At 40.3% G+C, this 17,278-nt stretch overlaps 1 protein-coding gene across 3 annotated transcripts in view; it reads left to right on the forward strand.

The window, feature by feature from the left end:
* The window catches only part of pard3ba (par-3 family cell polarity regulator beta a), a 200,630-nt gene that overhangs the window by 145,989 nt on the left and 37,363 nt on the right, over window positions 1-17,278 (forward strand). For all 3 annotated transcript variants that reach the window (XM_088074335.1, XM_042513093.2, XM_088074336.1), the window contains one exon: window positions 13,415-13,526. In XM_088074335.1, coding sequence (XP_087930461.1) covers window positions 13,415-13,526 — 112 coding nt within the window. The remainder of the gene's footprint in view (window positions 1-13,414; window positions 13,527-17,278) is intronic.

Here is a 17,278-nt window from a genome sequence, read left to right on the forward strand (position 1 = left end):
GCATGACTGAGGGAGTATTTGCACATATCTACATTCATACGCTGCCAAGCTGGAAAATGCATAAAACATGAATGCATGCTTACACTGCAGTAACACCCTCATATATGCACGCACGCACGCGCACAAACACACATACACACACACACACACACACACACACACACACACACAGACACTTTCACAACAATGCCATGCATGATTTATGTAACTCTTTTGTTGTGTTTGCGATCATTTTGACCTCTGTTAATCTTTAAAATCTCTAAAAACATGATTTCTACTTGATGATTACATTTTTCCGTAATATGAATCTCCTGTAAACATGGTGGTATGTGGAACAGGTTTGTTTGGGGTCAGGTTTACTGCCAAGCATCAAGTAATAAAGAAATATTACACATGACAGTGTGCTTTTACATCGTATGTGGCACAACAGTAATGCACAAGCGCTGCAGTCCTGACCGCATCACTGTCGTACCACAAATGGCGTTAAAGGACACCCTCAGGTGTAATATTGCAATTATACAACTATTACCAACAAAACAAAATATATAATCAAAACATATTCATGTTGAGGGGGTTTTGCTCTCAAAATCAAAAGCTTTTTGCAACTGCTGTCTCCAGTTTCCATGGAAATACATGAAGTCTGACTAATAACTGGAAAAACAATCAGTCACGTCAGTCAAATCCTAAAGAAATGAAACCTGCTACTACTACTATTACTCCAGCATGTAGGTCAAAACTTAGTGACGACTTGCAGACACATTTTCTAGTCCCTGTTGAGTCCGCTAGCCAACTTGTGCTTATACTTTTAAAGGTTCTGGGGTGTCGCAAACTAAATAGATACACCAGATATAGACACAGACATGTTTAGCTATTTTAGTCTTGTTATGACTAAGATATCTGCAGAAACAAATATTATTATTATTAACATGTGCAGATTCAGTTAATTTATCTGCAAAATTTACCTGTAGTTTTAAGCTAGTAGCCGCTGTCTCACTGGCACAGCTAATGCAGGATGCCAAACATTTCCAATAATTCAAGAGCACTGTTAAGCCCAAAAGTCAAAATTAATGAAAAAATATCATTTCAAAATTCACATCATGTTGTTATCTTACAAAATTTTCTGCTTCAATCCATAATTGATGGGGTTTAGCCTTTCAAAAATAACTGCAGTCACAATCACTTAGCCTATATCAGCTCTATAACACCCTTTACTTCCCGTCCTGCCTAAATATGGACTGAGTAGTTTTTATGTTCCACAAGTGTTACTTTTTGTCCGTGTTGTAACATGTCTGTTCAGAACATGGTAGTTTTTGCTGGTTATTGTCGACTTTGTGTCAGTTTATAGTTCACACTAATAGTGAGTTGGCTGTTACTTTTCATGATATCAGCTGTATTTTCTTAATGCCAGTTCTCTCTTCTTGAACACTGTATAATTTAGATATATTGGTATTGCTTCGAAACGCTCCTTGTCCTCCGCCTGATAAACTTTGCCAGGGTTGTAGAGTTTCTGCAGAGGTTAAGAAATGGCAGAGTAATATTATTAGTGATGAGGATGTCATGCTGTCATGCTGATTTTAGCACGCTCTAAATGTCTTGTTGACCAGTCAGATTGCTTGGTCGGAACTACTTGTTGTATATTGTGAAATATTAGTATTTTGCATGTTTTTTCCTTTCTTTTGAGAGCAACTATATATCCTCTCTCCTCGTGTCTCATTCACTTACCCACACCCGTACTGATGTGCACACACACAAATATGCAGGGTCCAGGTGCAGCCGAACACATCCCTGAAAGCACAAGGTTGTCGTTGTGAATTTTTTTAGCTGCTGCTCCTCTCAGGTCACCAGCACTCAGCACTGTAATGTTTCTCTAGGCAGATGCAATCACTAGTGCCCTGCTCATGATACAGATATAAAAGCAGAATGAATATGACTGGAATTACTTGACGATCCCAGGTGTTCATGGATGCTGTGTGATGAATTATATATGAATGCATGAGGTGTGAAGTGACGGAGGTGTCGGACACTGACCAGTTTGAATTTCCTCGATGGGCTTTTACTTTTTGAAATACCCTTATGCGAGGTAGACCAAAAAACAAAGATCTTTTTACATAATTTTAATTCAATTTATGGTCCCTTCATTAAATGGATGGTCTTAACAAAAATATTTTATATGGCAAAATACAGCAAAAAGTGATGGAACTGATCACCCCATAGGCAAAAAAATTCAGAGTAAAATCACTTCTGGAGATGTTTTTTTTTTTTTTTTGGTACATGCAGTGATTTATTCTCCACTATGTACACACAGTCCCTGCTCCCTGTCTGTCACATGTTGGGGCAACTGCCTCTGCTAAATCACCAACAAGAAATCATGTCCACAATATAAAAACATGTTTATGAATGTCTTGAGTGATGAAGCTCAGTGGTGGACTGACTGTGCTTATTTGAAATAACCTGTAAAAACTAACAGCAATTCAATAATGCCATTTTCTATGGCTAACTAACTTGATGGCATTTACAAAGTGATATCAATAATCCAGTCTCACTCTGAAAATTTGTCATGTTATGTCAGCTAACTTAATATATATTGTGTCTGAAGACATCATTTACACTCTTTTTTTTGGGGGGGTTCCTATGTCTCCATTCACTTTCAGACTTTCAGACTGTAAAAAGTGATGCTGTCTTCTGAAGAAGTTCAGGCACATGTCCCCTGTGTCCCCCGATAAATGACACCCCCGACAGTGGCATATTTTTGAAGTGTCGGCTCTCTCTCTCACATCGGTTTTAAAAAGAAAATACTGAGGGCAAGAAGTGCAAACTCTTAGCTTTAATTTAAAGGATTTACATCAGATTAACAGTGAAGGAATTGCACTACTGTGCAAACATTAATTTTAGGAGACAAAACTCCATCATCTGTAATATTTAGTGCAAATCCTTCGTTGTCAGTAACATCTGAAGTCTCCAACAGACAGACGGCAGACGTGTCTTCACTGCTGGTGCGCTGCCAGGCCCTGTTCTGCCACACATGCTCAGTTGGACAGAGGTCAGGTGACTGCTTTGGCCAGTCAAGAACATTATGTTTGGCCGTGAAAACCTCCTTGGTTGCCGAGTCTGTATGTATGACATCATTGTCCTGCTGCATAATCCTGCACTGATGATTTAGGAAGTAATTTGCAAATAGTAATTTCCAGGCCTGGAAATGGTTTGGAAAACTAAATAAACCCTGACTTTTTGGAAAAATTATGGAATTTTGTCTCTCAAACCTGTACAATAAGACATAATGTGTTAAAGGACCACCAGAAATTGGAGAATCCAACAATAATTTTTGTTTTTACAGTTTCTGGCTTTGATAAATGGTGGACATTTTTTGGTGATTTTTAGAGAAAATATGCCTTCTGTGATTATCACAAAAAAGAGAAAAAGCCCTCAAATGTCCCCCCTAAAAATCAACTTTTCCTTTTAAATATCAAAAACATAAGGTCCCACCTTAGTACCTAAAAAATTATTTGACATGGCTTCCTCTTTTTGTACAACTCTCCTCTCTTATAAATAACAAATAGTTCAAATTCAGTTCTAACCCTGTTCTGAATTTATCAGTTTTTAAAAAATAATATTAAAGCGATTATATAGCAATGATAAAGAACCTATAAAGATGATCGATGGTCATTTCAGAGAATGCATGGTTTGTAAAATTTGTCTGACAGTCATAGAAATTCATGTAAGTCATGGATGTCCAAGTATTTTACAGGTAATTTAAGTTTATGTAATAAATGTGAGAAGGCTAGATTGATAGACAGTTTTCAGTGTAAGAAAAGGGTTAATTCTCGCAGGAAGACACTGCTTTACAGTGTTGTCATTCCGCCCATAATTTGTATTATTACTGCTGAAGTTTTTGAAACCTCCGAGTTTAACTTGCAGCCAGTTTTGTACGCGGGAGAGAAAAAAGGAGAAAATCTAGAGAGGATTATAATGCAAATGTATCATTTCCCGTATGAAATAATACAGGCCACATTAAAACTTCCCTCAACTTAAACTCTCTGACAGAAATTACTATTGACTTGCAAATCAAAAACTAAGCCCTAGACACCCAATCTCATCCAGAAAGAGAGGATACAGAGAGAGAGAGAGAGACGTTGGACATGGAAAGGAGACAGATGGGAATGGAAAGAAGTGACAGACGGGAGGGACGGAGAGAGAGAAGAGAAAGCCGGGGAAAGAGTGAAAAGAGGAAAGAGAAAAGAGGGAAGAAAGACAGAGCCAAAATGGAGAGAGAGAAAACACAACGTTAGATAGGCAGAGTAAATTCGAGAGGGAAGGAGTGACAGAGGAGAGGATGCAGACAAAAGAGGAGGAGGGATAATTAGCCACAGTCTAGCAGCCTGACAGATCTGTTAGACCACTTTAGCTCTCATCCACTAGTGGTGGGTACTTCATTAGCAGCCTGTTTTCTCTCTTTCTCCTTCACTTCCACTCTGTCGCTGTCTCCCTCTCTCTCTCTCGGTGTGTCACTTGTCCATTGTCCGTTCCCTGTTTTGCTTTTAATGTATATTAGATAGTCTTTAGCATTAGTATGTTGGATGAGGAGCCTGTGTATGAAGGAGACAAAAGACAGAAATATATGTCTCATAATCTTGCTGGCTCAGAGGTAGAGCGGGTCGTCCTCCAGTCGGAAGGTCAGTGGCTCCTCCAGTTAACATGTCAAAGTATCCTTGGGCAAGATACTGAACCCCGATTGCTCCCAAATTTGTGCCATTGGAGTGTGAGAGCGCATGTATGGTTACTGAGTAGCAGGTGGCATCTTGCACAGTAGCCTTGGCCACCAGTGTGTGAATGTGTGTGTGAAAGTGGTGAAAAGCAGTCCATTTTACCATTTGGCTGATGGCGGTCATAAGCACAAATGCAAATACACTATTACACATAATATTTTTGTTAACGTTTGCATACAGAACTTTGAAGTTGTCTATATATATCTACTTCTTAGCAATCAGTAATAAGACGATTTAAAGTATTTTGTGCTAAGGTGATACGATGGCGTAAACTCAAACTGGTATTGTTAATTTTAGGTGACTAAATTCCATTTTGCGCGACGGCCCTGTCCACAGCAGTACATTGCTTAGCTTCTGTGTGTGTAGATTTTGCTTATTAAAGATGCTAGCAAAACAGCACAGTACATAAACTATGCGCAGCAGAAAAGTGCAATCTGTTGGAGCACTGTGTTTAACTATATATCTTTCAGTTAAACAACTTTTCTGATTTCACATATCTTAGCAACTGAAATTATTTGACAGTTATCTACCAGGATGTTATTGTTAGTGCAATGTCACAATGATTCGGCCTATAGTAGCTATTTAATGTAAAAAAAACAAACATTTGGTACAGCCTGAGTAATAAACTAGTACCATGTTGGAGGACCTCACATGAATTCCACGGTCGCAGCCATCCACATCATGCGTCCACAGGCACCCACATCAACGGCTATTTCCATTCCCGTTCCGCCACCTGCGGCTTGGGCGAGGGCACTCATTCACAAAGTTGGTCCATCTGTTAAAACACAGCTCACTATGAGGTTAGAGCCCCCCCACACACCTTTCATTCACACATACACACATGTGCACACATGGTCAGAAATAGTTGCACACACAGCCACCCACATGTAATATTTCTGCTACAAAGCCTAGTGTAACCTAGCAACGATACTGCGTGCGGTCTGGGGCATTTTATACCACTGCACAAAAATCATAGGTGTACTTACTGGGTGTGTACATATGAATGGAAACAATAACATTTTTTATTGTTTCCAAGGGAACAACATAGCTGTTTCCTCCATCTTTGCATTACTGTGCTTTAATGATGCTGAGAAGTGTGCTCAGTACACACATGGGACAGCCTTAATGCTAATTTAGCTTTATTCTAATGTTTTCCAAGGTAAATGTGCATTCCTCTGTGTCCACCGTGTGTGTTTGCATAGTTTTTTCAACAGAGACATGCTTGCAACACCCCCCTCCCCTCCTGTCAAAGCCCTCAACACTGGACTCCAGCGCTGTCTCCCTAATTTACTGTTGGACATTTTCATTAGGCCTTCAATGGCAGGTGTGTGCCATGATGGGCGTCACATTTGATTAGAGCTATGCTAGAGGCTGACCTGTGGAGAAAAAAGGTTAGCTATGCTTGTCAAATTTTATTAGCCAGAAGGCAGTCTTTGTAGCTGGAGCAAGAAACAACGAGATGAGATGAAAGAGAAAGAGAGAGGCCAGAGCGAGAGAGGAAAAGTGTGAGGGAAAGGTATGTTGTAAAACGCACCATTGTGCCAAGAAAAGGAAGATGAAGGTGAGCTTGTAAGCTAAGACAAGTAAATGACACATCAGTGAGTATGCTCCCAGATCTCTAGCACGGTTCAAGCAGTAGCAGGAGGAATACTTGGCTTGAAGTTTACCTGAAACTGTGACAAAGTCTAATTCTCAAATCAGTCTAAACCAGTGATACGCTACAACTGCCTGCAGGCTAAATCTGGTCCCCGATAGGGTGCCAAGAGTTTAGCAAAAAAAAGTACCAGTGGATGATTCACTGCCGACCCCTAACAGAGGTCCTAGCTAAGTCTCTTTTTTTCCTGAAATGCATCCTAAAATCCTAAAAACATCCAAAAAAAAAAAAAAATCCCAGAAGCATCCTAAATTCCTGAAAACTTTTGAAATCTAAAAAGCGTCCTGAAATCCTAGAAATGTCCTAAATTCCTGGAAAGGTTTTGAAATCTGCGAAGCGTCCCATAATCCTCGATATGTCCGAAAAATCTGAGAAACGTGCTTAAATCCTAGAAATGTCCTAAAATTCTTGATAAGTTCTGAAATCTGTGAAACATCCTAAAATCGGTGATATGTAGATAGATAGATAGATAGATATACTGATATTGATCTCAAAACTGAGAAATTGGGGTCAAAACGGAGAAATTGTCCTAAAATCCTTGAAACATCATAAAATTCTAGAATTGTCCTAATATCTAAGAAATATCCCCAAATCTGTGAGACATCCTAAAATTCTATAATGCACTAAAATCCTAGGTATGTCTTGAAATCCTATAAACATCCTAAAATTATAGAAATGTCCTAAAATCTGTGAAACATCCTGCAATCATATTAATGCACTAAAATCTGAGATATGTCCTGAAATCCTAGAAATATCCTAAAACTCAATAAATGCCCTTAAATCTAAGAAGCATCCCAAAGTCCTAGAAACATGTATTTGCTGTGGCTGGCCCCTGGCCTCCTGTCATTTTGCAAAAGTGGCCCCCAGGCAAAGCAAGTTGAGTATCCCTGCTCATAAGCTTTACTAATTGTTGAAGCATTTTTGAAAGACGCTACATGGTCCTCTGGGTGTAGTTTTGTTCCTTCACAAACGCTGAATAGTGTTCTCTGTTTCCTTTTCCTCCTTACCATTTTGTGCGGCTGCACTGCAGACACAGTTTTATTCCCCTATAGAGAGAGAAAAGACAGGAAGCAAACAGCGTGCACAGCTTATATAAGGAGAATTCCCATTAAAGCAGATGCAGAAATTCATTATTTCTGTATTGCAAACAGAAGATACATTTTCTTGTTTTCTGCTGTGGATTTAGTTGTCAGGCAACACCTGCCTGAGGAAGAGCTCAAAGAGAAAGGAGATGTTGCTCCCTGGAAAACAGCACATCATTAGCACAGCCTGCATATTAAGTCATTGTCTTCTATGCCTTTAAAGCATCTTTTACTGATGCTCTATCTTAGCAATTAAAACGTTTCCTTTTTGCATTCAAGCCGCTTCCAGCTTTTGTTTTGTTCATAATCAGTAACACGGAGGACTGTTACTGGAAGCTAGTGTTAGATTGTGTGCTAATCAAGTTTCATTTTAATGGCTGGGCACTTAATAGGGCACAGATACATCATACATAATGTGTCTGTTGTATGAGAAAGTGAAAACAGTTGCAGCTGAGGAAGGGTCAAAGATATCTGGAGAAAGTGTGTTTCAAAGATGGGGTCATTATGCTGTGGAGGAGCATTGTAGGCAGTGTAGTATTCCATCCCAATCCCAAGAAAAATGTTGGTTATGTGGTTATGTTACCTAACCGTCAGTGTCACCGTGGTGGAAAATAGTCAATGAACAATTGAATTTTGCTCAACTTTAAGCCTCATTAACATTTTAAACAGTTAAAATACATAAAAGTTCACAGTACCTTAAGTGGTCATAAATGTTGAAATTAGCTTTAGAGACCAAAATTGTTTTTTTTAAACCAGGCTGTAAATGTTATTATTTTGACCTTATTGTTCAGCCCCGGAGGTTGCAGCTTGAACACCCACATTGGGGAACTGAAATTCACTCGGAAAGACAGCAGCGACTCACTCAAACACACCTTTTTTTTATTGTATTTTGGTCTCAAACTGTGGTCTGCAGTTTGGAAGATTTCTGGCCGAGGAGTCACGCCATTTACCATCCCCTCCACCTCCTGATGACAAAGTCAGCTCATACACTAAGTCATTTTAAAAACATTAATTTATGTAAGAAACATGCAAATGTGACATATTTGGGGTTTGCAGAAATTTACTCAATAGGCTGAGGAGCCAGTATTTTTTAGGGACTGAAATTCAGGGTGCCTCTGCGTCTGATGCATTGAGAGTTATAGACTTAAGTTTAACTTAGAATTTCTGATACCAGCCTGGAGTTCAGAGTATAAAACGGAACATTTCTTTATGTTGGGAGGACATTAAAAACTGCTTTGTTTTCCCATTGCTTCCAGTTTGGAGCTCAGCTGAGTGTCTGCCCGACTCTATTCTGAACACTACGGCAGGAAACCAAACATTGACCGTGCACTTTGATGTGTGCTTACCTCCAGCACGCAGGCAGCAATGAAAAAACTGCCTGCCTGAGCTTTTCTCCCCCCAGTGTGTTGTGTTTAAATCAGCTGGCCGCAGCGAGAAGAAGTCGCCAAACCAGCCGGCGGCGGCGCACACTTCCTAATTAGTCTGCCCCCACACTGGCTAACACCACAGGATAGTTGCTTTCCTCACTTTCTCTCTCTCCCTCTCTCTCTCTCTCCTCGCTTTCATATCGCAGACGGTTTTGTTCTCACTCCAGTTCCCCCTGCTCTTTCTTTCACTCGTTTCCAAGTTTCCATCTCCGTCTTTATGTTGCTGTTTGGTTTTGCTCTCATTCTGTCTTCTGATGCATCTTTCATTTCCTGCTCCGGTGTCTCATCGTCTCCCTCTCTTCCTCCGGTCTCCATCCTCCTCCAGTTTCTCTTCTTCTCTCAGCGTGCTCTCAGATCAACCTGTATAGTCAGATGCTCTAAATATGGATGAAATATGATACTTGAAGGAAAAAACGTGTCTGAATTAAATGGGAGCAACTGAGATCTTATTGAAAAACAAGATTTTATTGATTCATTGATTAGCTGTAGTCTGTTTAGATATCGGACACCCCAGCTGATGCCCTTCTGAACTTACTAGACTTCTATAGATGGGATCACTAAAGCTTAGATTTGTTGTGTTTATGCAACTGGCCTGAGGTCTGCAGACAGGCAGTCAATGCAGTACCAGCTGCTGCAACTCGCAATATTATTTTAAAGACATTTAAGAGAGGTTAGGACCAGCCAAAATGTCCTCCCTTTCTAAAAATGTTGTGTCATAGGCCAGTGATATAATTATTTAATAATAATTAAGTCACTATACAATAATATTGCAATTTATTGCAGCTTTTTTAATTTTTATTTTTACCTTTTTTCAAGTTCAAACTATGTCCTCAAAGGAAATCAGTTTAAGACGTATTGTGGTGCTCCCTTATAGAAAGTACAATAACACACATGCACACACACACTCACCCACACACATACACACACATACACATAGGATAGGACAAATATGTCTGCTTATACAGACACATACACACACTCATGTGTCCCTCTCTCCCTCCTCTGTCACAGTTTGAAAAGCAGCCCGCTGAATTGTCAAACCATCAAACTGCTACTCAACACCCCCCCCACCTCCCCCTACACCCCCTCCAATGTTTTATCCAGAATCAGCCTCTGTCTTCAGCTATTAATATGATAATATTTGGCGTTGTCAGTGATGGAGGCCGTGGCATAATGAGATAATTACAGTGTTGTTTCATTGGGAGAGCGACACGCACGCTCAATCAAAATGGCAGCCCTAATTACGGGCCCAGGGATTGGCTAATGGGCTCAGTAGAAGAGGGGTGGCGTGAAAAAAAAAACCCATCTCAACTTGGCTTCGTGCATCCATTCTCTGAGGGTCTGTTTGTTTGTTTGTTTGTTTGTTTGAGAGAGGCTGGTGGGCGGCAGAGGGTAAGTAAGAGTAATAAAAAGCAAGTAATAAGTGAATAAATGAATAATACAGGGGATTAAGTGTGAATATCTTAACAGCGAGGTTGTCTGCAGGACGCAGGGGGGAAACGGAGATTAGTATTGATTAGCTTTGTGTTGAAACCAACCATTAAAGGAATCTGAAGAAGCAACAATTAGCATGCCCTCAGATATCCATCTTTATAAAAGAGACTTGGCACGGAAACGTTTGGAAAGTTCCCTCCTCATGGCAGCAGGATTGAGTTTTGCATCCTGAGTGTCTGCAGTGAGGCTGTAGAGCAGTGATACTCAATTTATGGCACGCTGGCAAAAATCTGGCTCCCGATAGGGTGCTGGTCCCCCCAACCATTTTGTAATTCACAAATTAAAGTAAAGTGATTCATATGACAGTTGCTTTGTACTTTTAGTATACATTAGCTTGGCCCATAATGTCCTAAAATTCTTGAAACGTCTTAAAAGCCTAAAACATCCAAAGTCCTTGAAAAGTCTCAGAACTTTAGAAACGTCCTAAAATCCAAGAAACCTCCTTAAATCCTACAAATGTCCTAAAATCGTTGTAATGTCCTTACATCCTTGAAATGTCCTTACATCCTTGAAATGTCCTAAAATCCTACAAACATCCAAAATTCTCGAAATGTCCTAAAAACCTAGAAACATCCTAAAATCCTTCAGTTGTGCTAAAATCCTACAAATGTCCTACAATCCTAAAAATTCCCATAAATCCTACAAATGTCCTACAATCCTAAAAATTCCCATAAATCCTACAAATGTCCTACAATCCTAAAAATTCCCATAAATCCTACAAATGTCCTAAACTCCTAAACATGTATGGGACTGCTGCAACTGGCCCCTGGCCTCTGGTCATTTTGCAGAAGTGGCCCCCAAGCAAAGCAAGTTGAGTATCTTTGGAGTAGAATAATAGCAACACTTTGCATATAACTAGCAACACTGTGTATGACTCAGCCTTTGGTCCCCGCTGAGGGCTGCACTAAATCAGGAGCCACAAACACACTGTCAGTGTGTCCCACATACTAAATTACCAGGATAAACTACACAGAAACACACAATTTTATACATTCCTGAAGTTCACACACAAACACACAATCGGAGCCTCAGCCAGATTTTCTAATTAAAGGCAGGGTCACAGGAGAGACTTAAACATGTAAGCTATGTACTTCACTAATGAACCTCTCTGTCTGCTCTGTGTCTCTCACCCCGCTCTCTCTCTCCTTCGCTTCATTTCGGTCAATATCTGCCTCGGGGTCAGACCATTAGAATGTGTGGCACAACGGCTGTTTGATGAAAGCTGTGTGGGTGTTTATGTCGGACAAAGGACTTCCTCGTGTGGAGCTGTTAACGGTTTTTGAGTTTTACAGATGAAAGGTGGAAAGTTTGCTTTTTCATTCTTGTATTACATTTTCTATCCCCCTGTTTGGGTATTTTTTTACTGTATCTCCTGAGGATGAAAAAGCAGCATATCAGTGTCAATATGAGATATACGTGTATCCAATGCAGCCAGTAAACACAGATAAACGACAGCACTATGTCGTACTTTGGTGGCACATCCTGAAGGATTGTGCTCACTCAGGCGAGGCATTTTTGTCTGTCCATACCCTTGTTTGTATGTGCTCGGCTCTGTACTCTCAGGTGTGTGTAGCTTATCTAGCATTAAGGTCCAGTGAGCATGATGATGTTTTCCTTTAAGTTTTGTCCCCATTCTGTCCCCAGTTCTTATCTCTTCACTTGCACTTTTTTCCTTCCTTTTTTATTATTTTCGGCTTCGTTTCGGTCACTTTCTTTCGAAGGTCAGGGTCAGCAGGACCATTTTTGTGTTGACTTGTGAACGTGTCAGTCTGCACTTCATCTGTCTGCGTGACTTTCAAGTGAAAAGGCACATCCTTCAAATGTTTTTATGCAGTTTTTTGCTCCATTTTTTCCACCTTGGTTTTCTCTGTCAGCTGTAGAAAGTTCAGCTCTGGCACTGATGTCTTCTCGGAGGCAGTGCTTTGTGGATATTATCTGTCTGCCTGTCAGTCTTCTTGTGCTGTCAAGGGTTGTCAATGTGGAGCAAAAAATACAGGTGGATTTAAGAAAGGCTGAAGCGGAATGTACAATGTTCCACCTGGCTTTTTCTTTCTCTTTTTATCTCCCAACTGTGGTGACAATTAAACCATTTGGAGTTTGACTTGAGAGGGGTTTTTTACCAACCTAGACCCTATTCTCCCTTGAGCACAGAACAACTGATAAACTTTACATTTAACCCAAATGGAGACTCCAGTAACTACAGGAAGTTTGTGGAAAACAAGGATGAATTTTGAGCTGATCATTCTCGTGAACGTTGCATCCGAGATGAGTTCACCTGATATTTTAAGTAATATATTATTTTTTGTCTGTATAATTGGTCTTTATTTTTGGGGAGGGGGACAGGGCTGCTGACATCAATATTTACAACATGTGCATTTGTCCCCGTTTCCCGTTCCCTGTTACAAAAAAAATGCCAGCACACACTTATTTTGGTGAAAAAGGGGTATTGGTTTAACTCTCCCCTGTTCCCAAAACAACCAACTCTGGTTTGGTGGTAATAAACCCTTTAATTCTCCCAGTTTGATGTGGAAATATGTTGTTTCTGTACATGCTAAAATTTCTGTTTATTTAAATAGAGTCTGGTGTATTTGATCACGGCGATGGCAATTTGGTTGTTTCTGGTCATACAAAAAGGACCTTACCCTTTAACAAAAGGGTCTTTCTCTGTAGGGATCCTGTCCATAAACTGTCAGACACTCAAAATAACCGGAGCCTGTCAGTGGGAAAAACAAAAATTTTAGTGGATTTTAATTGTTGGTGCTCGATTGCCCACAGAGATTACGTTGCAGCCTCTTCCACCACTTTTGGCTGCAGCAGTTTCAAATGTTCCCGTTGGTCACTTAGATACAAAGACATGGGAAGATAGAGTCCAGGTTGACAAAATACTGAATTTATCCTTTAAGGCCATAATGGGAACCCTGTCTGTTTAATACCCTCTCTACAAACACCAGCTATCCTGGCATTATTGTCACCTTCCTCTTTGTCTCTTTGCAGTGATCAGCGTCTCCAGGGGCTGCGTAGGGAGTACCAGCAGGCCCGAGCTGCTCCAGGCTACGACGAGCTAGACGCTGCACGGCGCCGAGTCCTGGAGCACGACCCACAGCGGGTGAGTGTGCATGCCTCTTGGGTATGCAGCCCAGAAATGGAAGCAAGTTTTTAGCACCAGGAAATAAGTTTGCAGTGAGAGCTTTTTTTGCCTCGCGCTCTAAACATCCATCCAAACGCCATGAAATGACATGTTCTACAGCGAGACATCCACCCACACTGGACGCTAGTTTCAAAGATTGAAATGTTAAATGTAGGAATATGTGTGTGTGTGTGTGTATGTGTGTGTGTGTGTGTGTGTGTGTGTGTGTGTGTGTGTGTGTGTGTGTGTGTCTCCAGAGCACTCCAGCCTGTTTTCCCCTGTGCCTTTCTCGAGCTATTTTCAGCTCTCTTGTTAACATTTTGAGGTGCTGTGTGCCACAGAGGCGGCGCCCGCTCTCCTCCTCATTTAGTTTATGGAGAGATCTATTAGACCAGTGACATTTCCATCCACCCTTTCTTTGAACTCTTTCTTTCTCTCTTCTGTTATTGCTTTTCCACTTTTCCTTTCTGTTATTATTGTCCTTGTTCTCTCTTCTTTCTCTTTTTTATTTTGGCAAGGACAACAATGGCCTGAAATCTCTCTCACTGTAGTTACCTCTCCTCCTCAAGCTGCACGGCTAAATGTCCCTGAACCTGTATTGATCCAGCCTGAGGAATCATTTCATTTACCTCCGTACACTCCTGAACTCCAGCGTACTCGCCATGGAAATCAATAGCCATTTATCAGCCATTTTAAAATGGGATTTTTTTAATAGCGAGCCCAAGGATGCAGAAAATCACACTTTGATCCGAATCAGAATCGCAGAATCTGGCCACAGTGATTTGTGAAGGCATTTCCTCTGAGCTAGATTTCTTTTTCATTACATGACACAACTGAGCAAAGAGAGGAGCAAAGGCATCTGGGAAATATGGCATGCATTTACTGACAGTATCGCTGATACCCAATCACCTGACACAACCTGCATCTTGCTGCTCACTATTGGTGGTCTTTGTTTATTGAGTGATGAAGAGGAGACACAGACCACTGTTGCTTTCTTTGAGGCCCAAAGGACTTCGTCACTCATTACACATCCCCGTGCAGCATGTGCTTCTGCCATCAGTTCGCCGCGACTCGGCTGGTACCGAAACACTGGTGCAATTAAAGCTCAGCAAGCGTGAGGGGCAACCTCTGATCTGATTTGTTATTTTTCACCCAAAATAAGACAGCGGTGTCCATAGTGAGAGCCAGCGGTTGGTTCCTCCCCTGAGGAGCCCGATAATGAAACACCCCACTCACAATCACACACATAGTGAGAATAAAAAACAGTGAAGCATTCTGTAGGAATAAAAGAGAGAAGATGATAATGGAATGCTGTATTGAAACACAACATGATGGCTGAAATATTACTGTGAAAAATATTTTAATAGAACAAGGTTGAAGATATTCTAGGAGTTTCTGCAGCTCTGAGTCTGCAGTTTTCAAATACACACACACACACACACACACACACACACACACACACACACACACTCTAAAGAGATGACCCCAAATAGAAAAAGCACAGAGGTTTCACAAACAAGAAATAAAGAAAATAAACCTAAATTTATTCCAATTTCAGAAGAGTCACACATTTAAAACTGATCTTAATATTTCTGTTAGGTTCTTAATAGACAAAGAAACATGCAAAGGGCAATAAAGACCAAAAATGACCACAAAGCAACACAAAAAAAACCAAAATAAGAAACACAAGACAACCATAAAGAGTTACAAAAACACCTTAAGAAAGACACTAAATTACTTTTAAGAAATGCAAAACAACCACAAAGAGACACAAAACAGCTATTAAGAGCTATTAACAGCTATAAAGACACAAATCACTTCAAAGTGACACAAAAACAACTAAAAAAGACCCAAAATTAGCTCAGAAACACAAATTAAAGACCCAAATTTACACTTTAAGGAGACACAAAATCACTTCTAACCAACCCATAAAAAGATGCGATACAACTACAAAGAGATGCAAAACAACCACAAAGTTTGTGTGTCTGGCTCCTGTGTAGGAGAGGTGGTGGGGCCCTTTGCATTTCCGTGCCCAGGGGCCCGTTGTCTCAGAATCCTCCCATCAGTGTGTAGCTAATAATTCTTGTATGAGACATAATTGAGTGTTTATGTTGATGATTGTTCCCCTTTAGGTGCAGACAAAGCGTTGGAGTTAACAGCATCCACACCTTTCAATTCACAGGGACATTACTCCACACATTTACCTATTTTCTCTCTGTGTGGCATGACAATAGCGTAACAGCAGACCACTTGAGCGCGGCGCTCACTCGCTCAGTTTGTCCTTGTGCGATCAGCCTTTTAGCTGCCGCCGCTTCCTCCTCCTCCACCGCCGCCACCACCAGCGCTGCGCTTCTCTTTTATGCTCAGCCATTTCTGCAGCCATGAATGGTTAAAAAGGTTTTTCCAGACTCTCTACACAAGGCCAGGAGCACTATTCTTCCTCTCTGAGTGCTTTATGTGTGATTGAAAGAGAGGGCGAGTGCGTGTGTCTCCATTTTGCTCTCCTGAGCTCGAGGATCCTGGGTAACACACTAACCTAAGCTGGCATAAACAAAAGCTCGGATAAAAGACTGCGGTTACGGTATCTATTCATGTCTCTGTTTATTCCTTAAGCGGGCGTCTATCAACAAGATCTGGAGGTGGAATCGTCTGTGTGGGTGTGTGTGGCGAGCCACGTTGAAGTTTGTGTGTGTAGCTAAATCCGGTCTTCAAAAAACGACTAAATGTCCCTTCCTCATTTCTCTCCTCTGTGTCTCTGTCAATCTATCCGTCTCTAATTTGACCCTCTCCCATGTTCCCTGTCTGTGGATAGGTCACACTTGTAATTATGACAATCACCCTGTCCTCCTCTCTCTGTCTGTTTTCTCTATATGCTAATGATTGGCTCTCTGTAATGTCTTGATGGCCAATTAAGCCACAGAAGTGCACAAGCACTTTCTTTTTATAGACTTCTTTGTTCTATAAAATGAGACGGGAAGAACTCTTGATGTAGTTTTTTAACTCAGTAAGTGACTACATGAGTTGAATTATAATATGTGACATTATATAAAGGTATAATTGAGTGATTTAATTTTGGTCATGCATATAGTTCAAGGTCTCTTGTGTCTTGTGACTGAGACTAATAGAAAAAAAAAGGTTTTCTTCTAGTCTGAAGTATTGCTAAAGCTCCATGGTTTACACTGTTTGTGTAGTCCATATAGATTTTGTTCGGGATGACTGCGTTTTGATTCAGAGCTCATTATCTTTTGGTGTATGTGGACTGGGGTGAGTGTTCTGCTCCCTTTTGGATTGGGTCTCTTAGAAAAATTAGCAAATAATTATTAGTAATTTATGCACTTTGATTTTCTGTAGGCTTTTTTAAAATTTTGTTTTAATTTTAATTTTTGGGGTCAAGTGCAAGGATATTTACATAAAAATTGCAATTTTGGTTTTCCTTTTATTTCATATTGCTGTTTTTTCCCTTTTTATTGGTGAAATAATGTGACAAAAAGGAGTGGCGTATATACAAAACAGGTGAATAGGACAAAAGCAATAAACAAACCTACATACATACATTCATACTTACATACTTATGTGTTTATATATATATATATATATATATATATCATACGTACATACATGCATACAATATTATGAAGCAGTTATTATGTAGGATGTGTTTTTGCAGGAGTCCAGGAGTAAAGATTATATATTAGATTATATTAGGTAGAGTATGTTTGGGTGTTTTGATG

Source organism: Plectropomus leopardus, chromosome 24 (assembly GCF_026936395.1).
Source record: "Plectropomus leopardus strain MGB_pleo_1.0 chromosome 24, ASM2693639v1, whole genome shotgun sequence".
NCBI lineage: Eukaryota > Metazoa > Chordata > Actinopteri > Perciformes > Serranidae > Plectropomus > Plectropomus leopardus.